The sequence below is a fragment of the Hippocampus bargibanti genome, linkage group LG13 (genome assembly GCF_051943395.1).
Source record: "Hippocampus bargibanti isolate YZ-2025 linkage group LG13, ASM5194339v1, whole genome shotgun sequence".
NCBI lineage: Eukaryota > Metazoa > Chordata > Actinopteri > Syngnathiformes > Syngnathidae > Hippocampus > Hippocampus bargibanti.
Window position 1 is genome coordinate 5,168,026 of NC_142746.1, and position 23,697 is coordinate 5,191,722.

General features: G+C 40.0%; 1 protein-coding gene across 1 annotated transcript in view; it reads right to left on the bottom strand.

The window, feature by feature from the left end:
• Positions 1 to 3,614: 3,614 nt before the first annotated feature.
• Positions 3,615 to 23,697, bottom strand: part of atp6v1b2a (ATPase H+ transporting V1 subunit B2a) — a 40,966-nt gene continuing 20,883 nt past the window's right edge. Inside the window, exons 6-14 of the mRNA XM_089012064.1 lie at positions 22,159 to 22,298; positions 14,707 to 14,808; positions 13,153 to 13,250; positions 12,889 to 13,012; positions 9,521 to 9,671; positions 7,768 to 7,850; positions 7,568 to 7,672; positions 5,385 to 5,514; positions 3,615 to 4,493 (exon numbers count right to left, since the gene is read on the bottom strand). Of these exons, the coding sequence (XP_088868190.1) occupies positions 4,351 to 4,493; positions 5,385 to 5,514; positions 7,568 to 7,672; positions 7,768 to 7,850; positions 9,521 to 9,671; positions 12,889 to 13,012; positions 13,153 to 13,250; positions 14,707 to 14,808; positions 22,159 to 22,298 (1,076 nt within the window). The 3' untranslated portion in view covers positions 3,615 to 4,350. The remainder of the gene's footprint in view (positions 4,494 to 5,384; positions 5,515 to 7,567; positions 7,673 to 7,767; positions 7,851 to 9,520; positions 9,672 to 12,888; positions 13,013 to 13,152; positions 13,251 to 14,706; positions 14,809 to 22,158; positions 22,299 to 23,697) is intronic.

Genomic DNA, 23,697 nt, shown 5'->3' on the forward strand with positions numbered 1-23,697 from the left:
CACAGGTGTCAAAGTCAACAGCCGATATTATTTTATTCGGCCTGCGAAAGCAAATCAAACTTGTGAAATTCCATGATGCTTACTAATACCCCAACCAACATGTCAGATTGGCATATGTAAACCACAATACGTTATTTTCAACTTCACATTTGAAAACTAGTCACAGACAAAATGCTATGAAATGTAAGGAATGGCTGAGATGTACCTCTTGACTGCAGTCATTCATGTGCTTTACTTTTCATCCATTTTGCGATCCGCTCATCCTCACAAGGGTCTCGGAAGGGTTTTGGAGCCCATCCCAGCTGTCTTCGGGCAGTATGTGGGGGACACCCTGAACTGGTTACCAGCTAATCGCAGGGCACACAGGGACGGGCAACAATCGACGCACATACTCACATCTTGGGATAATTTGGTGTTCAATCAGCCTGCCATGCATGTTTTTGAGAATGTGGGAGGAAACCGGAATACCCAGAGAAACCCCACATATGCCCTGGGTGAATATGCAAACATGCACTGTGGGATCGACATGCTAACCACTGTTTCACTGGACGGCCTGCATACTTTTCTTTCAATCAAGCTCACTTTTGCAGTAATCCCACATTTTTCACGGTTAATGGGGACCAGGACCACCCGCAACGAACGAAAATCAAGTAATGCCAGTGACTGTCAAGTGACCTTGAGATTAAATGTATATTATATCATAATAATACATGTGATAAGACAGAGAGGGGTGGTGGGTGGGGCTGAAAAGATGCACAGCCAATCCACATGGCTTCAAACCATGAGATATAGTGATGTCTTTGGGTAATATCAGCACTGGGAACCAATCAAGCAAGCTACAGCCATGTACAAAACCTCTGAGTCATTGGGCATGTTTTTTATTCTGAACATTTTTTTCAGTGGAAAAAAAACCGCGCGATGCACTGAAACCGCAATAAGTGGACCGCAGAGTAGCGAGGATCACTGCATATCCAGTGTCTGAAACTCATGACAAAAAGTTAGCAGACACCCGGGCAGGCAACTCTGAAAAGTTGCCTGGCCGGCCAGAAACTTGCCTACCCCATTTTTCACAACTTGAAACACAATCTTCTTCTTTTCCTTTCGGCTTTTCCCTTCAAAGGGTCGCCACAGCGAATCAGTAACCTCCATCTTCAGAGGTATGATACGCATGTTTGTTTTGGCCCAGCTTTTACGTCGGATGCCCTTCCTGACACAACCCTCTGTATTTATCCGGGCTTGGGACCGGCACAAGAAGACTTGAAACACAATAAGACGACTAATCGAAAAAAAAACGAAAAAAAAACATTGCAAAGTATAAACAATGTTTTTTTTAAATTAAGAAAATACCTACCACAAATGCTCCCTTGCTTAATTTATGGTAAACACCCCTTGCTGAAGATTTTGCTCCAGTTGTCATTTGTCATCATGGTGCGCAATGTTTGCGTTGTCTTCTTAAAGCCACGTGGACTCCTCTTTCTAAGTGGCTTTCAAAACACTCAAGTAGACTATTCAGTCACTGTGCAGTCCGAAGCACGAAACAGGCTTCTGATTGGCTTTTGGTGCCGAGTATTGGATTGGATTTGCCTTTATTAGTCTCGCAGTGGAGAAATTCACTGGATCCGAAGTCGGTGAAAGCGATGAAGTAAAAAGAAATAAAAACAAAAGTCATTCTGCGACATGGTGAGGCCAGGCAAAATGACGGTCACCGGGGATGGCAGGCGTCGGTGGGGTGGTTGCCGAGGAAGTTTCGTGGTGCCTGAAGTCGTTGTACGGGAGCACGGCAAAGAGTGCTCTACGACTGCCAGTTTGAGTCGATCGATGAGGGATTGTGAGGACGAACAAGCGTGGAGTTGGTCGTGCTGCCGGGCACGGACAGGCCGGTCATCGGCGACGGTGGCGTTGATCGCGCTGCCATGGCGCTCTGCAGGACGCTGAGGAAGAACGCTGACGTCGGCGGCCGTGTCGGCCATGAAGCGTCTTCCCGAAGTCCGATCGTGGACATAAGCGATGTCCGATCGTGGACATATACGATGTCCGACCGTGGACATAAGCGATGTCCGACGATGTCCGATCGTGGACATATACGATGCAGCTAGTTGCAGAGTCGCCAGGCGAATTGGACGATGTTGGCCATCAGGGTGCGGCAGGTTTCACGGTGGGGTCGGGGCGCCCACGGGTGGTGGCGGCCCATCGGGAGCTCGGCTTGAGGGGTCTAGCTGTGAAGATGCCGGGTTCACGGGCGGCTGGGAAATCTGGTTCTTTCCATTAGGAGAGTTGATTGGGCTAAGGAGGACGGAAAAAAAATCCTCCTGGCTGGCTCGCCAATAAAGAACCAACCATAGCAAGTCAACGAACAGAGACTGTAACAGAGACTGTTGTAACACCTCTAATTCCAGGACATGATATCCGAAAATCCTCAAGGAAAGTGAAACCACCTGAGAGACTGATTGAAACCATTTAACATGTTTTTCTAAGTGATCATGTGGTGGAAAAAAAATAATGAATGTATAATGTGAATGTTTCAGTTATTGTTGCAAAATTTGGAAAGACTTTATTCAAGTTTAAATTTGCTAATTACTGAGATAATTAAATTCATTACATTTGTTCAAAGTAAAGAATTCAATTAAGAAAGGGAGATGTAATGATATGAGCAAATCGTATTTGCATGTTCTAGTTCTACTAGTGATGCCTGGCTATAGATCAAAGGAGCAGGCGCTCCTGCAAGTGAGTCTGATGAGAGCCTACGAGAGCCACACATGTCAATTGCCTTCTCCCTCCAACCAACACAGCCGTCCTAATAAAGAACCTCAACTCTATCCAGAAGTTGTATCATTTACCGAACCCGCTTACACAAAGCAACACATGGTATGCAAATTATATTTGCATTATATTTGGCACCGGCGGCCAATCAGAGGCCTGTTTCGTGCTTCGGACTACACCTTGACTGAAAAGTGTACTTGAGTTTTGAAAGCCGCTAAGAAAGAGGAGTCCACTTGGCTTGTAGCGGTTTGCGTGTAGCTTTGGCTTTATTTAATGAAACAAACGTTTGATTTGAAAAAAAAAAAAGCTTCTAGGCCACCCGGGCCTAGATGTTTTGAAAGTTGTACGCCCGACGTAAAAGTTGTACACCCCGGGCCACCGGGCAGACGCGATTTCAGCACAGTTTTCTGTCATATTTTTGACTTGCAAGTACTGTATGTGTGCATTTATTGGTTCTTTATCATAATACATTTAATTTCTAAGCGGCTTTCAAAACTTTCAAGGACACTTTACAGTCACAGGATTTTTTGTGTGCGGGTGAGCAGCGGCAGCCATTCGCACCAGCGTTCACTCTACCCGGAAGTGACACAGCAGCAGTTATGAAAGGAAGAGAAAAGGAAAGAAAGAAGTAGAAAAACAAAATACAGCAGTTGCTGGAAATGCATCTTTGGCGATATGCAGAATATATGCAACAGAGGCAATTTTTTTTTGAAAAAAAAAAAAAAAAAAAAAAAAAAAAAAAAAAGTCAATTTTACCCCATAAAAATGCAACAGAAGTTAGGTTTTAACTCACAAAAAATTGCCACAAAATGGGGAAATAGTATTAAGCAATGTGAAAGAGGACATGATTCTGCTGAGGGTTCCACAGAGATAAATGGTACTCATAATTTATTTTTGTTCACTAACAACAACAAAAAAAAAACAATTGTGATCGCACAACAATTAATTTTTCTGACTACTAGGAATGTTCAATATACTTATAGACTTTTGGAACACAAACCAAACAAAACACTAACAATGTAAACATCCATGATATAGTTGGTATGAGGGCCCGAGAGAGTTTAAATACAGCATGACTACCACCTGCCTTCCATCAATAATGTTCACACTGACGCCTTTGAGTTCATTTGATTGATGAATCACTGCTGAGGATACCATTCATCTTATACCAGATGTGAAATATTCTTCATCATCCTTTGTGACAAGGGACAGTACATAATTTAAAAAAAATACATGTGGCGAATCCAGCAGTAACATATGTAATAGAGGCTTGAATAAAGTTTTACAGATATGATCACATTTCTTTGCCATAAATACAACCACAGATACTTTTCATAAACCACACTTTGCAGAATGACACACTACAATACACATACATCGATTTACTACTGTAATCTTGTGGTGCGTGAGATGGGTACTGAAGGGACATGGGTATGATGGAAGTAAGCTTTAGGATAAGGGGTGCTCGACAATATTCATCGCCATGCCACAAGGTAGAAGGCAGAAGACTGCTGGCATCATAGAGGGAGGAGTATGGTTGTAAGAAGATGAGATGACAAAGAACCACAAAATTCCTTTTTTTGGGGCGCCTCAGTGGCGAGCGGCTGACTCCCTGGGATAAAACTCAGCCAATGTGCTCTGAGGAATCCTCTTCAGCATTTCCTTAGGGAAGATACGGAGGAGCTGCCAGCCGATGTCCAGGGTTTCGTAAACCGTCCTGTTGTCGTATGGGCCTGAGTCAAACAAAAAGATCACACATTAAAAAAAGTATTACCTTTGTTCATATGGAGAAACGTGTCCTAAAAAGAGTCAAATACAGTGATACCTTGGCTTACGAACTTAATTGGTTGCCAGACAGAGTGTGTAAGGCGAAAAGTGTGTATCCCAAAAAATAATTTCCCATAGGAAACCATTAAAATGAGAATAGTCCGTTCCCATGTCCCCGTAAAACATAATTTTCTTCTTTCTAATTTCCTAAGCCTTAAAACAACACAAAATATACCTTATTGTATGTATAATAAATGTGCTATGGTATTATAATTAAAGAAATAAACTGCACTATATAATAAAGTCGTTTTATTTACCTTTGTGTTGGTCATTGATGGCTTGCTGGAATGGAGTGGCCGGTTTACTCAGCATTAAACACTTGATGAGGAACGTAACCTTCTTCTTTCACCATCTTGAGGAATGATCTCTAGGTGGTGCTTTCTATGTGATAATTTTATCTAGTTCCTCATCAATTGTGTTCTGTTTAGCTGGGTTGATAGTTTTTTGCATCAAGTGTACAGATGGCTGGTGCGGGTTGTTTGTGAAGCCTGATTGATGGGATATTTTAACCTTGCAGTCTACACTCTGCTTTTGAACTATCAAAGTTGAAACAAGTCCACATTTCACTGTGTTTCTATCCATTTTCTCACCATTTCACTTTTGTTTATTTATATATACATATATATGTATATATATGGGGGAACACTTTCAAGCAAGAATGAGATGTGCGTTTTCCACACAGGATAACACCAGGCTTCAATTACCCAAGTAATTCAACATTTCAGCATTTACCACTGTTGTTAAGGCATAAACGGAAAAAAATAAGTGGGGGCTTCATTTGTTCAGAACACACTCACCCTGGGCAATGAAGTTCTTCTCAAATTTCTGTAGAAACTCAAGGTAGAGCAAGTCATCAGAAGTGAGGGCTTCTTCTCCCACGACAGCCTTCATGGCCTGAACATCCTTGCCAATAGCATAGCAGGCATACTAAAATGGGTGAGGACATGGAAATAATTAAAAGTTATCAGAGACTGGGGAAATGATTAGAATGTTGCGATGAAGGAAAAGAAAACAAGTATGCTGGCAATTCATTCTCGTGTTTTCACTCAAGCCTCAGCACACTCTTTTAAGCTTTTAAACTATTTCTCGGCACTGGAAAGAAACAAGGAAAAAGCAACAACATTACCAAGCCATGAAAAATAGGTTTGGTCAGCCCAAGAAAAAAAAACCACACACACAGCGATCCCTCACTTATCGTGGCTATTGGGGACTGAGATCCTGCACAAAGTGACAAACCACGCACCATCACCTAGATTTTTTTTGTGTGGCAGGGCTTGTGGGTACTACCAGCATGTTTAAAATATGTAAATAGTATTTATAGTTTACATATTTGAGACAAAGACGATTGCTCAACTCACATTTAATTAAATGAGTAATTATAAAACCGTTTATAGTAATTCACATTCATCATTCAGAGAATGTACTTCCTGAAGCTGCTAAAGAAGCAGCAGTGCCCGGTGCATCGACAGTCCTGAACAGGCATGTACAAATTAAAACTTCAGTAATAGAGCATTTTTTTTCTGAATACAGTACAGTGATACCTCATCTTACAAACACTTTAGCTCACGAACTTTTTGCCATATGAACATTAAATTCACGAGACTATAATCTTGGCATGCAAACTAGTTTTTGGCTGACCAAACCACACAGCGTCACAGTGGCTGGCGGATTAGTTTTCCACAACCCCTTTGAGTGCAGACGTGGTTTGCTATCGAGTGGACTACTTTTGCTATTATGGTACCAAAAAAGACCCCAGGCCAGTGTTAAGCCGAGGAGGACACAAAAGAAAATTAGTCGAGCAGAAGAAGATCATCGAAAAACACAAACGAGGTGTGCGTTTGTGTGACTTAGCATCCTAGTACTAGTATGCTAAGTCGACCATTGAAGACGTTGAAAATTATCTGTTGATTTGGATTAACAAAAAGCAGCTAGCAGGGGACAGTGTGTGAGGGTATTATCGCCGAGAAAGCACGGCAACTTCACTTGGATATCATCAAGAGGCAACTACATCAACGACCATCACAGAGGTAAATAATATGACTTTATTATACAGTAGTTTATTTCTTTAATTATAATCCAATAGCACGTTTATTAGCCATGAAATAAGGTATATTTTGTGTAGTTTTAAGGCTTATTTAGTCGAAAATTCTGTTTCACGGGGACCTGGGAACTGATTATTCTCATTTTTGATGGTTTTTTATGGGAAATAAATGTTAAGGCCGACGAACTTTTCGCCGAACACACACTTTCTGGGAAACAATTAAGTTGGTAAGGTGAGGTATCACTGTAATTTGGAATGTCAAAGAAACAAGGGATCACTGTATATGTATATATTTTCCCTCAAGATGTTACTAGAGTTGGAAAATTACTCCTCTAAAACAGAATGTATTTTACTTGCAATAAATCAGTTTTTTGACATGCGATTCATACTCCGGAGCGATTTATGTGAGCAATTATTAAATACTTTCTCAAGTTATTTTCACATTAAACCACAAGCGAGCATGCTATGCCTTTTTGGAGTCTGCCGTAAGACAAGTAGAAGAGGAAGCACCGCCTTTTCTACCTATGGAGGTAGCAGAGTTGTTTAAAAGTGATACAGAGCGTGGAGATTTCATGGGATTTAAAGATTTGGAGGGACACTGATGGTTTGGTGGACTCATTATTGTGTTCTTTATGTTATACTTATCTGAATAACTCTTGACTTTGTTACATGAAAATAACGGGCAGACCGTGGTTGTTGGTATTGCGTCATAATGAAATCAGCATATCCTTCTCTTATTCAGCCTGTTGTTTGTATATTTATTTGCCTTTCAAGTTGTCAGATTTCATCAAATGTATTGCCAGAAAAATGCAATTTATACTCCAGTGTGACTGATGTATGTTTCTTTTTCTTATTTATTCTGCATTTTATGGCTGGTGCGACATCTACTGCGGAGAGACCTATAATTCGGAAAATAAGGTACAAATGAACTTGTGTTACCAGTTGGTTTGAGACATCAGCATGGTCCTTCCTGGTCATACCCTCTCCGATGGCTGACTTCATCAGACGGGACAAAGAGGGCAAAACATTGATGGGTGGGTAAATCTGAAAGACAAGCACATTTGCAAAACGAATGAAAGAAAAGTTCATTACAGTTGAAAAAAGACTGACAGATATTTTAGGGCATCTGGCCAACTCACCTGACGGTTGTGCAGCTGCCTGTCCACATACACCTGACCCTCAGTAATGTATCCCGTCAGATCAGGAATTGGATGGGTGATGTCTTTCAGAGGGAGGAGGTTGGGAGAATGGGAGGAGCATCTTTTATTTATGTTTCAACAATGGTACAAGTGATCAAACTAACCATTTTATTGTGCTCATTCCGCATTCAGAATGAAATGAAGACTTAAAGGACAACCGACGTCACTTTTTTGTTTCCTAACTGACATCAGAAAAACGCTTTATAGCATCTAAAATACCCAAAACATGCAGTATGATATTTTTATTCAAATGCAAAACACCAATAAAAATGACTTAAAATGTCCAAAATCTGCAAAAAAATGAGCTGCGAATTAGGCATTTTCAGAAAGTCCCGCCCCCGTTCGAGACGTCACGCCAAGACGTCTTGCATTGCTGGAGAATCAAAACAATGGCTTCAGATTCAGAGAATTTGCTTTCTTGTTACACATCCAGTTATGAATATGATTCAAATCGTTCTGAAGAGGAAAGCATACATGTTTGCAACCGATTAAAGAATTTATTCTGTGCCATTTTGAGGCAACACTGGGGGGAAATGTCTCACCCAAAAAGAGGCAAAAAATGGCCACCGAGCTCCTGTGAGGAATGAATCAGCCTGTTTCCAAAGGCTGATAAATTCCTTACATGGAGCTTGGACGCCCTCTTCTGGCTCTTTTTGGTGCAACACGAGGTTTTCAGACCAAACAAGCATTGACGTGATGGAAGGACTGCTACAATGTGTCCTTTTTTTCAGTCAGGGGCGTTACTTCAGTGACGTCATGTACGGATTTGTCACCAAACCTAACAACAAGACTTCCGGAATATTCAGCACGAGTCTTAAAACGTAAAATATAGCTATATGCGGTGGAATCTTTGTAAAATACGCTCAGTAGAAGTCATTTGAAGCGATTTTACAAATTATGGACACAACTTGTCCGGAGACGTCCGTTGTCCTTTAAAAATGGGTTCTAAAGCGAGCCCAGAGCTGGCTTTTTCACAAAGCCAAATTTAAAACAGAAAAACGCATAAATCACCTTTCTAGTAGCCATTTCGACCACCTTCACTTCAAATCAAGCGCCTGATAATCGCTAGGAAACCAGCAGTGTTCGAGTAAAGGTTAACACACTCCTCCACTTGTCATGCTGTAATGGCGTATGAGTGTGCACTATGTAGTGTGGTTGCTATGGTAACTTGGGGCATCATTTATGGCCTGTAAGACCATTTCGAATGCTTACCTTTTTTTTGTGCGATGACAGATTATTGTTTCAATTTCCAAGAGGAGCAACCCACACGACATGTACTCTTTGGGGAAAATGATTGCGACAGTCACCCAAAAAAATTAATGGCCAATGATGTCCGCAGACACACTCCACTAGACCCTTGTAGGAATGATTCTCAAATGAGTGAAACGTATAATAGCTGTAAAGGGATTTTCTGCACCAACTGTTATAATTTAATATTCTATCACTCACATTTGCTCTGCTTGAAACTTTACACTTTGTCTCACGGCTGTCATTGGGTGGTACCACCACACCACGGTTCACTTACATCATGGAATGCTCTTGCATGCTTATTTGTTATGTCTTTGTGCTGATGATATTAGTGCAGCCTGTACTACTGGAGACAAATTCCTTGTGTGGTTGACATACTTGGGCAGTAAAGAAGATTCTGCTTCTGATATGAAAAAGCTTTTGTTGAAAGGACTGCGATTCGTACCGTCATTGGGCATTGTGAGGATGGGGATCTGAGTAATGGAGCCATTCCTGCCCTCGACTCGTCCAGCGCGCTCATAGATGGTGGCCAAGTCAGTGTACATGTAACCGGGGAAACCTCGGCGGCCAGGCACCTCTTCTCTGGCAGCAGACACCTACAGGGTGGAAAAAAGTGTAGGTGGGAAGGAAGAGCGACACAATTTTCCACTTTCAGACAACTACATTTTAGTCCCAAGGACAGAAAGACAAAATGAATCGTAATAGGAAATTCTCAAGATGACCGTAGCGGGGAGAGTTACTGAATGAGCTGGGGATTGCATTGAACTAAAAAAAGGCTTTGCCTGTTTTAGCTACTCTTGACAAAATACCTACAGTGATACCTTGGCTTACGAAACTTAATTGGTTCCCAGAAAATGTGTAAGGCGAAAACTGTGTATTCCAAACAATTTCCCAGAGTAAACCATTAAAATGAGAATAACCCATTCCCACCCCAAAAAAACAATTTTCAACTATATAAGCCTTAAAACTACACACAATATAGCTTATTTCATGTATAATAAATGTGCTATGGTATTGTAATTAAAGAAATAAACTACGGTATAATAAAGTCGTTTTATTAACCTTTGTGATGATCGTTGGTGGCTTGATGGAATGGATAGCTAGCTTTTTGCATAAAGTGTCTCAAGGAGCTCTCGGTTGTACATCTTAGAAGTTGTGATATTGCAACAGCAACAGATCCAGGCAGACACAAGAAACTTCATTAATAGCTGGTTCCCTTGCTTGTATGTTCTCTTCAAATTGTACAGATGGCTTGTGCGGGTTTTTTGTGGAGCCTGATTGATGGGATACTCTGCCTTTGAACTATGAAAGTTGAAACGAGTCCAAAATTCACTGTGTTTTCTATCCATTTTCTCACTATTTCAATTTTTTTTTCACTTTTGTTATTTTGTTTCAAGCTCTGTCATCTCCCTTTCGTGTGTGTGTGTTTCTGTTCTGTAACCCCTCGCCCCCCCTTACTGCTGTGTGTGTCCTGCTGCGTGTGTCCCTTCCCTCCTCTACCACGTATCTTGACCAATCACGTGCGGCATTAACCAAAGACAGGGGGCCCGGAATAGAGGGAAAAAAAGCCAGCTGCCATTTCAGGAGCTCCAAGAACTCTTGTTCGCAAATGACACATCACTCATTGTGGCGCTCCGTGTTTTCCAAGATTATATTCTCGCGAATTTAACGTTCGTAAGGCAAAAAGTTCGGCAGCTAAAGCGTTCGGAAACCGAGGTATCACTGCATTTGGGATTTAAAGACAAACCATGCATTTGTCTGTCTGATGCAGACGCCAATCACGCAGGTGTCTGCTTCACAACAGCAGCAAAATTAATTGCAGTTACAAAAGAAATGTTACCAGCGGCAATTCATGTAATTAGCATGTAGGTGGAATTATCATGGTTAAGATGAAAGCATGAAAATTAGCAGCATATTGGACACAGTACTTTGTGTTGATCAACAGAAAATTATCACCTTTTTGCTAGAACGTGATTACTATGGGAAAAAAAACCTAGTACCCCAAGTTGATTCAATGTCTTAAAATATTACGTGGCCCCCCGACTTCTTTGTTGAATTAATTGGATAGTGCACGCCGTCGTGCTGGTATGAGGCCGTTCACTGCGAGACGAATAAAGGTACATCCAATCTAATCCAATAGCTAGGTGGAATGACGCATCCACTCATGGATGTCCAACATAAATTTCAAGTCACCAAAAATAGTAACCTAAATGAAGTGTCCCTTTTTAGTTGGAAACGTGACCTTTTTCAAGAGCCGAGCTTTTACAAGCTCCTGCTACTTACTGCTTCCTCTGTTAAACCTTCTCTTTTCTTTCTTTGGCTACTTCTTGGAAAGTCAGATCCTTGCTAGTCACCCTTTTGTATCTCCGTCATAATCCTTTCATGTTGTGTAGTTTGCTTTTCAATACAGTCCTCGCAGAAAACCAGGTTTTAATGGCGCATTTGTGATTACCTCAACCTTGACCCGTGCGGTCTACACAGCTAAGAGGCGAATTGCTTGACATCTAGTTCGGCACATACAAAGAGCCTTGAGAAAAATAGCAGATTCCTATTCAGCCATGTAAAGGTTGAGTCTTCAATTGACACATGTATTTAGCCCCAGTCCCCAACACCAACCTGTAACTCCAGCGATAAATGGCTTGGATTCACATTCTCCTTTGCTTTGAATTCACTTGACTTTGGATTAAAATAAAAAAATAAATACAATAAAAAATGTTTTTTTCTGTGTGTTATTTCCCCACATATGTCATCAAACAGAATGACAACATTTGCCTTCCGGTTATCTGCCTCTTTAAAAAAATTGGCATCACTTGACCCCACAGCAGTATTTGTAGTGTAGACTTGCAGCTTTAATTTAAGAAGTGTCCCCAAGCTGGTTGACTTCAGTTGCTCATTGACAGCAAATTAATTTCTGCCTTTGATTCACACACGTTTGTTTGTTTACAATCACGTCAAGGTTTTTTTCCCACCCACTTTTAAGACTTGCCTCCATCGGTTTTAAGAAATTATGCACCCAACATTATTGTGCCAAACAAAAAGGTGTGAAAACTGTGACCGTAAGCACAAATGAAAGAAGAAGACATGTGAAATGCGCTGCCTGTTGGTGGGTCCTAATGGGACTGAGCTCAGTATTATTGTAAGAGGAAGCTAATAAACGTATATAAAACTGAGATTACTCATCTCAGTTGACATTAAAGCTTAGCAGGGGAAATGCTGTATTCTCACCTACTCACTTCATGTTTTAAAATAAAAGCATCTCAGAGTATCAAATGTTCTAAAGCTTTTCACCACATAGGAAGCACAATGGAGTGGGTGCCATTGCATCTCAACCCCAAAACATCATATAATGCTGACTATCTGACATGGGTCTGTTAATATGTGAACAATACGGTCATTGCATGAAGTCTAAAGCTATTTTTTTTCAAGTTGAGCCTCTTATAATGATGTCACATCATGTAAGCTCCATCGCCGTTTTTTTAGTCCGAGCACACAAAACTAACTATAGCAGTGTAACTTTGATATATAGCTACCAGTTGAATGGCGCGTGATTTCAGCACATTCAGTGGACACGCCTTCAGTGATCAACTACTTAATTTTTCATGATTCTCATGCCTCATTATATTATTTTATTAAGTGCCAATATTCTTTGGCACTTTTTATAGTCAAACATGGAAGGGCTTTCCATCCGGTATACAGCATTACTTTTGCTTCACGTGTCTTTTACGGCTCTATATCACACAATGAATTAAGATTGCAAATTCAGCAACAATAAAGTCAGCACACTGTGTTAGTGAGGTGGGAAAGTTCTGTTACCTCTCTCAGAGCCTCGGCATAGGAACTCATATCGGTGAGGATGACCAGAACATGTTTCTCACACTGGTAGGCCAGATATTCTGCTGTCGTCAATGCCAGGCGAGGAGTAATGATACGCTCAATCCTAAATGGTATCACAAAGGAAGAGAAAAAAAAACAACTTGAACAGGCTGTGTTGTTTTTCATTGTACAAAAACACGACTACAATGCAGCTGTCATATGAAGAGAGGAAATCCAATCCTAATAAGTCTGAGTGAATCTTACGTGGGATCATTGGCCAGATTCAAGAAAAGGCAAACATTGTCCATTGAACCGTTTTCTTCAAAATCAGACTTGAAGAAACGAGCAGTTTCCATGTTGACCTGGGGGAGGGATATAGAAACATTGTCAGTGACACTCCATAACTGGAAGTAATGGCATCAGATGGAATACTCGTACCCCAGATATCACCCATTTTAAGAGACCCCCCCTAAAAAAGTAGGAGATTTTTTAAGTCGATTCTGTGGGCTACTTAACTTTATTGCCAGATGATGTGCAAACATGTCTACTCCAGTGCCAGAGATTTAGACATTTTTCACTCAAATTGCAGGACCCACAGAATATTGAGTTTTAGGACTACATAAATATTCAATGCAGAGTAGCAGACCATAGACTCTCTTCTTTCAGCATAAAAAAATAAAAAAATAGTTAATGCCTAAGTTACATGGGACTGGACTTATATGAGCTTGAAATTGGGGCGCCTGTACAAAAGGCAAATATTTCACCCTCATGGGAGGAGGCAAGAAAAAACAAAACTCGAACAAATTCGGGAATGGCGCTCCACGTCATGCTTTTCAATTCCCCAATAAATTCTGGAATGGCAGAGAATGAGTTAAACATGGAAGGGGGGCAACAAATGGCCCCTGAGCCAGAACTTGGAAGCCAATAATCTAAACTGATGAATAAATAAAATAACTACTCCTTTTTTGAAAAGCATCAATTGACAGCAAGGCAAATTATCCACCAAAAACAGATTAATCTACATTTTTGTAATCGGACTGTAAATTTTCCAAAGTAACAAAGTGCTCTGAGGAAGTCATAACTGTGGATCTATTCAAGAATATGAACATCAGAAAATAACATACATGAGCAAATCGTATGCGGCACATTCAAAGCCTTGATTTATTTGTTTAATGATAGACAGTGCCATTTGTTGGTGGATGAAATTGAATCAGCCGTTTGGTTTTAGCTGCAATTCATCCATTCACTACATTCGGTCAGAAAAATGAGAAATGCCACAGTACAGTAAAAACATGGTAACCTCTAATGAACAAGATTTAAATAAGACATTCTGCAGTCAAAGAAGCGGTTCTTTTGATTCCCCACCTCAAAACAAGTGTGTAACTGTAACCTCTTCAATTTGCATTGATGCTACTTGCAAACTCCGATGGTGAAATAATCCCAGTAGGATGTGATTTCGTCAAGTGGGGGTTGAGAGTAGTCGGCAAATGAAGCAAATTGGGAGTTTGGTAAAGGTCAAACCTGTCACAAAAGCTATGCAGGGGGGGAGGCTGAAGGGCAGAGAATTTGATACTGGCAGGATGACAGTGTTAAGGGTCTCTTGAATTAGTAACCTCTACATGGCAGGAGGATATGTTCAGAGCTGCAGAAGTAACAAGAACGACTTAAAGGTTAAATCACCTAATGAATAAAAGACTGAAAAGCAGGGTGAGAAAAAAGGAGGCTGGCTGTCATTTCAGGGTTAAGAGGTGGATTAGCATCACAGATGTGCACAACAGGGAAAAAAAAACGTCTGGATGCTTGAATTTCCTTGCTTACCCCCATGGCTGCAAACACAATGGCAAAGTTTTCCGAGCTGTAGTCCATTACATCCTTGGACTTCTGCACCAAGCCGGCTTGTCGACAGATTTGGGCTGCAATCTTAAAAGAAACAGTAAATGAGTTTAGAGCGCACAAATCATTAAGAAACAAATAATTGCAAATACCAAAAATTACAATTTGCATATAAAGCTGAGTCACAGGTATCTACTATGTATACACTATTATTTGGGGGGGGGGACAATGAAACAAAAACAGGATTATGATGTAAAATAAATTATTAGGGACCATATTTTACAGACTTATCTGTATTAAAAAAATGTGACATGAGAGAGTAGATGCGTATCATTTTGATAATCATTGTGTCACCAAACAATTGTCAGAGATAATAACCGGCAGCTATTAGCCAAGGTTGGCAGGTATGTGACACTGAAGGTTTGGTCAACCTGTTCTTCATGCTATAGTTATCTTAATATGCTACGGGAACATACCAAGCACGTTCCAAATTCATTGATTGTGTCATGTAGTGTTAGCATATTGTACACATATTCAGCATGTTGTTCTCTATTTCATTTTTATTTGTAATTTGCTTTCAAGATAAAAGTCTGCCGAAAATGCCATTTATAACCCAGTGTGACTGGTATTTGTTTTTCTTCTTTGAGGCAAGTGCAATTTAGATTTCAAAGCAATTTATAATCCACAAAATATAGTTATATATATTTCTACTGATACTTTACAGATGTTTATTATCAGCTGATAACATACACTGATGTCATTTCGTGAGTCAATCAGTCGTGTGATAACAACGCACTCACACGCTGATTTTGACTATTTCCAAGAGCCTTGAGGGGAAAAAAATGGATGAATCTTTTTTTTCCCCTAGTATATTTTTGGTTTGTTTCGTTTGACAAAATGGATGTTTTCACAGTCTTGGAAATTAAATTAATATTTGCCAAGACCTGAAAACCTATGAAATCAAATTCCACACTTTGAATGAACCCTGTGTGCTACTTTTAAGGCAGGTGTGGTGTTTGAGACCGCTGGAGAAGAAAGTCGAGTAAGCAGCCTGCCACTCCTTTGTCGAAGGAGTGTTGCACGAGTGAAGAGGAATTTCATGCTTTTCACTTAATGTGTGTTGATCCGGCACGACACCTCAATGGACCCCAGGAGTAGGCACCTGGTCCATATAGAGCAAACCCCCCACATGAATGACCTATGTGACCTGTACTTAATTAAATAACCAGCCAGGTTTTCACCACTATCCAGATGGCACGACAAGTGGGTGGGTAATCATTATGAGGGTGACACAAGCCATGTTTGTTTGACCAATTCTACAGTAGAACCCTTTTGATCAGACACTTATTAAGTGCTAATGATATTAGGAAGGACAGCTGCATTAGTGCTCATAATAGTATAATTAAAGAAAGTGATGCTATTGTGTTCTTGTTATTACATATTTCTTTTCCTTCAATACTGACAAAACTATATATATATACACACATCTTAACATTTGACAGAAGAGTATTTATATCCCAATTTCACATGGTCAACCTCTGGCAGTAAAGTAACAAATTGTTTGTGCTAAATTGTGTGTTTGCGCTAACACCTCTGGTACAATGCTGAGAAGTGCGTTGTGCATGTTCTATTTAGATTGCAATGTCTTTTTAAGATCCAAAGAAGCAGGAATGTCATTGTATGCTCCATAGTAAAAGAAAAAGTGTGCACTGTGCAAACAGATGTAAAATATGCGGTATGCACCCAATTTAAAATAGTGTTTTGGGATTTGATGAGCTCCCAGTTTTCACCATAGAAAATTCAGAAGAGGACAAAGTTTTAGTAGGGAGAGACAAACATTTTACCAAGAGAAAAAAATTACTGATAATTTAGGGTAGATTAGCAACCACATAAAAGCCATGTTTCATTTGAATGAATCTGCTCATTCTGCATTAACGCTGCATAAATAACTTGGGACAACAAACCCGAAAAACTACTCAGAGGCCAGGATTAAATGTCAAAGTCAAAATCAAATCAAATGATCAAGAAATGAGTCAACGCAAGGTTGAAAGAAGTTATGTTTTAAGTGACAAACGAGAACATCAATAGTTTAGCCCAGGAGGCAAATGTTATTTTATGCAAACTTATCCATCGCAATTTCTCTCTGATTTGAAAAATCGCATTGTGCCTGCCTAATTAATCTGTTTGGACTTCCTAAATTAACTTTGCAGTCATTTTTGGCAGACACATGCTTGGGTATACCTGGCTAATACATCCATTTTCATGAGCAATTTGGTAGCAATTTTTGCACTTAATAGGAGCAGCCTTAAATTAAACATAATACATGCTATTCTCAAGGACGAAGGACATTCTGGCTTTGTAGAATGTGTGGCAAACTAAGCCAAAATCCCTCCCCCCCTTCCCCCCCAAAAAATACAGCTGAATTTCCTGCTTCCATTTCCAATATCCTCTTTTTGTAAAGCTATATTTAATGTTGTAAATGCAACGAAATAATTGTTTCTATTCTACTCCCACCCCCCAAATTCTTGCTTTACTTTTAATGGAAAAAAAGATTATGGATCACTTGATGAAAAGGTTTCTTCAGCCGCCACCTGTAGTTCTTTAAAGGTGTCGGACATTTCACTTCTCATCCAAGAGGCTTTGTGAGCAAACTAAAATTTTGCTGGTTCAACGTGAATAAAAAATAAAAATGGCTAACCGGGTACATGTAGGTGCCATAATTGGTTATAAAGGAGATTCCTTGAATTGTTCATTCACAAGCAAAGATGCTGTACATAAAGGATGAATGGTTTTAAACCATACCACAAATAAAAACATCCTGAATTATTTTAAATGCATTCTAGGTTTATTTCATGCATATGTGACTTGTTGTGAATGTATTTTGTTGTAATTTGCAGGTTTTGGAAAATAAAATCTTCATTAACATTGCAATACAGTGAGACCTCAACTTACAAACACCTTATCTTACAAACTTTTCGTCTTACAAACGTCAAATTTATGAAAATTAAACCTTATCAAAAGCACTATTTTCATAATACACACCCACCACGGCTGGCGGAGTGATCTTCGGTGGGAGCACACGACCGAACAGCACCAGAGGTTAAGGTGACTCTCCTTCCATAAGCCATCAACGACCATCAAAAAGGTAAATAAAACTTTATTTTACAGCACAGTTTATTTCTTTAATAACAGTCCTCATGTAATGCGCCTCTCTTTCCAAACAGCAATTCCCTTTGACCTTCGACCTCCAACGCCATTCCATCAAGCCATAAATGACCATCACAAATGTAAATAAAGTGACTTTATGATACAATGCAGTGTATTTCTTTCATTACAATACAATAGCACATTTATTATACATAGAATAAGGTATGTTGTGTGTAGTTTTAAGGCTTATTTAGTTGAAAAGTATATTTTATGGAAACCCGGGAACCGATTATTCCCATTTTAATGGTTTCCTATGGGAATTTTTTTTGGGAGATACACACTTTTCGCCTTACACACTCTGTCTGGGAACCAATTAAGTTAGTAAATTGAGGTCTCACTGTAATTTTCTAAAACTTACTCAACTCAATTTCACACAAAACTGTTATCTTATTCTATTATATATTATGAAAGTGTACTGATTGTTTAATAAAGATTGAACAACAAATAAAGAAGTCATAACAGTTTATTTGAACACACAATGTTAGTTATGAATTTCCTGCTGAAGCCACTCAGGGAGCACACTACAAAGCTGGGGGAAGAAATGCAAAATTCCTGCTAGGGAGGAAAGAGTTAATGCGATTAATTAAGGTGTTATTTTCTTCAGTATCATTTGAGTTTGACTGATTATACATGTGTTAGTTTTGAAACCTTAATGATGCACCAACTATAATTTTACAATAAATCAGCAAATATGCCGCCTGAATTAATTTCAGTCCTGTTTGAAATTTTACTCGTTTGAGGGATTTTGGCAAGTCCTCCCTGCGGAAGAGGCCTGATTTGAACTCCTAGCCTATAAAAAAACATTTCCTGTTTCCTATTGTCTTCTTGTTCATGCTTCCTCTTGTGTCTGTCTCAATTGCTTTTTTCCCCCCTTTGGACAGAAGACAGGCATTTTTCGGCATGTGTGTGTGGCTGTGCCCTCGGTCTGACTTCTTCATTTTCGCAGGCTGACATGTGCCTTTCTTTCAACAATATTTTTCCCTCTTTTCTCGGGTGCCCCGTGTTCTCTGGTCTTGTGTGTTTGCCCCGCATGGACAAAATGTGGGACTGTCGCGGCTTGGAATTGAAGCGGATTTCTGTGGGGCAGGAGATGTGAGACAATCTCTTTTCCTCAATGGTTGCTACAACTGCATGTTTGCTTTCAACATTTAGCTAGTAGTAGACGTGCACGTTCCACCATTAAGTCCCTGATCCACTGCTGAAAAGGACGCTTTGATCCTCTCCTCTTTCATCTACAACTGCTTCATGTCACATAGAGGGTACAGAAGAATGAATGACTCTCTGTGTCTTTGTGTTGTCAGAACCCGCAGAAAAAAATATCCTGTGACTGTAAAGTGTCCTTGAGAGTTTTGAAAGGCGCTTATACATGAAATGATGCTTAAAGGACAACCGACGTCCCCGGACAAGTTGTGTCCATAATTTGTAAAATCACTTCAAATGACTTCTACTGAGCGTATTTTAATACGATTCCACCACATATAGCTATGTTTTACCTTTTAAGACTCACGCTGAATATTCAGGAAGTCTTGTTTTTGAGTTGTTGACGAGTCCGTACGTGACGTCACGAAAGGACCACCCACTGACGGTGAAAAGGACGCATTGCCGCATTGTCCTTCCATCACGTCAATGTATTTTGCTGTAGTTGTTTGGTCAGGGGACCTCGTGTTGCACCCAAAAGCCGCCAGAGGGCGTCCAAGCGCCATTTAAGAATTTATCAGCCTGTGGAAACGGAGGTGGCCACAGGATGTCGCCATTTTGTGCCTCTTTTTTTGTGAGATTGTCCCCCAATGTTGCCTCAAAATGGCCCAAATTAATTCTTTAATCGATTGCAAACATGTATGCTTTGCTCTTCAGAACTATTTGAATCATATTCATAACTGAATGTGTAACAAGAAGGCATATTCTCCGAATCTAAAGCCATTGTTTTGATTCACAAGCAATGCAAGACGTCTTGGCGTGACGTCACGAAATGAGGGCCGGACTTTCTGAAAATGCCCATTTCGCAGCTCAATTTTTTGCAGATTTTGGCCACTTTAAGTCATTTTTATTGGTGTTTTGCCTTTGACTAAAAATATCATACTGCATGTTTTGGGTATTTTGATGCTATAAAACATTTTTCTGGTGTCAGTTAAAAAACAAAAACGTGACGTCGGTTGTCCTTTAAGAATGAATGACTCTCTGTGTCTTTACTTTATCATATTGTCTTTGTGTTGTCAGATTATTTGTTATTTAGTTTTTTTTTGTTCTTTTGACTTCGAGACGGCGCTGCGAAAGTGGCTGCCTTTCCAGCAGCTCATAAAGGTTCTAAGGAAAAAAAATCATGTCATGATGACACTATATATATATATATATATATATATATATATATATATATATATATATATAGATATATACAGTAAAGTCTCGTTATATCGTATATATATATATACTGTATATATATATATATACACACACAGTAAAGTCTCGATATATCGATATCGGATATATCGATAGTCCCGGTTTTTTTCGGACTCCCTAGAATATCGATATAACGAGACTTTTACTATATATATATATATATATATATATATATATATACACAGTAAAGTCTCGATATATCGATATCGGATATATCGATAGTCCCGGTTTTTTTCGGACTCCCTAGAATATCGATATAACGAGACTTTTACTATATATATATATATATATATATATATATATATATATATATATATATATATATATATATATATATCTATCTTTGGGAGTGACCAGGTTGGATAGGATCAGGAATGAGTACATTAGAGGGACAACTCATGTTAGAGGCTTTGCAGAGAAAGTCAGAGTGGTTTGGACATGTCCAGAGGAGAGAGAGTGACTATATAGGGAGAAGGATTCTGAGCCTTGAACTGCCAGGCAGGAGACCGACAGGAAGACCGAAGAGGAGGTTTATGGATGTGGTCAAAGAGGACATGAAGGTAGCTGGTGTGAGAGAAGAGGATGCACAAAACCGGGATAGATGGAGTATACTGATTCGCTGTGGCGACCCCTGAGGGGAAAAGCCGAAAGAAAGAGAAGAAGATATATATATATATATATATATATATATATATATAACTTGTCCATCTTAGAGCACGGTCATTTTGCTACTTGGTGTTGACTGAAATTGATATTAGTTATTCAGGAATCAGGTAATGTCCAATCATTGAAGAAGTCCAATGATGGCGCCCGAGCAGCCGTCAGGAAGTGCTCTCATGAGCCTTGCTTTTTTTTGTTGTTTTTGTATTGTTTTGTGTTTTCTTTTGTCACTTTGTGTTGTTGTGCATCATGTGGAATGGATACGGATTGTTTTTCAGCATTTTTGACCACGACATTCATCAAGGAGGAGACTGTGCTGAGCGGTTGCGCCGTTTCGGCAGCATGAATGTGCCAGTACTGTTTTTGAATGGGAGGAATGTCGGTGCCATTCGACTGTCATCGCTGGACACCAAAGGGGCCATTGTGCTTTTTTGCGCCTGTAATGGGCAGCATCTTCACAGCCCCGCTTTGTTCAGCGGAAAGGTCGGTGCTGGTGGACAGTCTGCGGCTTGAGGAGCCCGCGATAAGAAAGGAGCGTCAGCGCAGAGCGTCGATGCGTATGTGGAACTGTTGCGGCTTGGAATTGAAGCAGATTTATGTGGGACAGGAGATGGAGGAGGTGAGACAATTTCTTTTCATCTATGGATGCTACAGCTGCGTGCTTTCAACATTTAGCTTGTAGTCGACGTGCACCTTCCACCATGATGTCCCTGATCCAATGGTGGAAAGACGCTTTGATCGTATTTTGTTTTTCTACTTTCATTCCTTTCATCACTTTGCTGCTGTGAAATGTAAATTTCTCCACTGCGAGGCAAATCCAATCCAATCAAATCATGGCGCAGTTTGTGGAAACGTGAACGGTGATTGGTCAGTACGCAGGAATTCAGAAACGCTGAGCAAATTCTCAGGGGAGGTGGATTTTGTGGGCCGTATTCCACAAAGGAAATATGAATCAGAATGCAGTGTTTTGACTAGTGAATGCGCAGACCACAGTGGAGAGAAAATTTAGGGTGACCTTTTACCTTTAAAACTGAGTTCATGGATTTAAGTTAGTCTAGGAGCACTATTTTGAGAACGTTTTTACCATCTTATGTGAGAGTTAAAAAGGGGGTGGCAATAGTTGTTCCTTCATTTGTGGCTGAGTAAAAAATAACTGAGAATGACTGGTCTCACTTCATTGTGGGGTAACCCAGCGGCGGAGAAAATAGGAATCTTCTGTCCTCTTGCAATACTGTTCATGCCATCAATAGCAGAGATGCCAGTTTGGATCATTTCTTCAGGGTAGATGCGGCACTGAGGGTTGATGGGCTGACCTGGACAATAAACACATAGTTTTGCTTTAAGTTGCTCAAAACAAAGGTACACCTGATCATGTGGTGCAGACAGAATTCACAGTATTGTCCGGTGCAAATGTTTTAAGCTCTAAGACCATACTCAACAAGAATGACATAAAAGTACAGTGATACCTCGGCTTACAAACGCTTTAGCTAAAGAACTTTTCACCTTATTAACATTAAATTCGCGAGAATATAATCTTGGCATACAAACTAGTTTTCGGCGGACGAACCAAACCACACAGCGCCACGGTGGCTGGCGGACTACTTTTTTCAAACCACACGGTCGAACAGCGCTACAGTAGGTGGTCGTCACCCCCTCTCCTTGAGTGCAGATATGGTTTGCTATCGAGTGGAGTACTTTTGCCTTTATGGGAACAAAAAAGACCCGACCACAGGCTCGTGCTAAGCCTAAAATGCCACAAAAGAAAATTACGGTCGAGCAGAAGAAGGAGCTCATAAGATAAAGATAAAGTACAGTTTATTTCTTTAATTACAATCAAATACCAAATTTATTATACATAAAATAAGGTATATTTTGTGTAGTTTTAAGGCTTTTTTAATAGAGAATTATGTTTTATGGGGACCTGGGAACGGATTATTCTCATTTTTAATGCTCGGCAGACGAACTTTTTTCCTTACACACACTTTCTGGTAACCAATTAAATTTGTAAACTGGGGTATCACTATATATCTTGTGCAACTGTTCTGTCAACCAGTAGCTGATGTTTGGCTCCTCTGGTATCTCTACCACTGTCCTTCTGTGCTTCACTCATGCATTGATCAATGTATCTACTTATAATAATAATACATTTTATTTCAAGCGCCTTTCAAAACACCCAAGGACACTTTACAATAAAAAAAATAAAACAAAGCACATAACAATGAAACCATAAGTAAAATGATACATAATAAAATAGCAGATAGAACTATACATTGAAAGCAATTTTAAACAAGTGGGTTTTGAGGTGAGCCTTGAAAATAGGGAGGGAGTCAATATTGCGGATGTTGGGTGGAAGAGAATTCCAGAGTTTGGGAGCAGAGCGGCTGAAAGCTCTGCAACCCATCGTGGTGAGACGGGCAGAGGGCACATAGAGGTCTTATCTACAATGATGCCTGACATAAGCTTCAACTTTGTGGCAACACCAGGTTATTGGCCAATAGTTGAATGGGACTGCACCCTTTGAGGAATCCATCAGGATCATTCGCCCCTCGGTAAGCCGTCCTGGGTGAGTACCATCCCTCAACAACTGGCTCATTTGTGCTGCTTGGTGTGCTCATGGAGGGTGGAGAGTTTCTTTAGCCTGTGGGTGTGGACCAAATCTGGGACTGGTACTGTCCAGTTTTTCATATATGTCTGCCACTGTTATGGGAACTT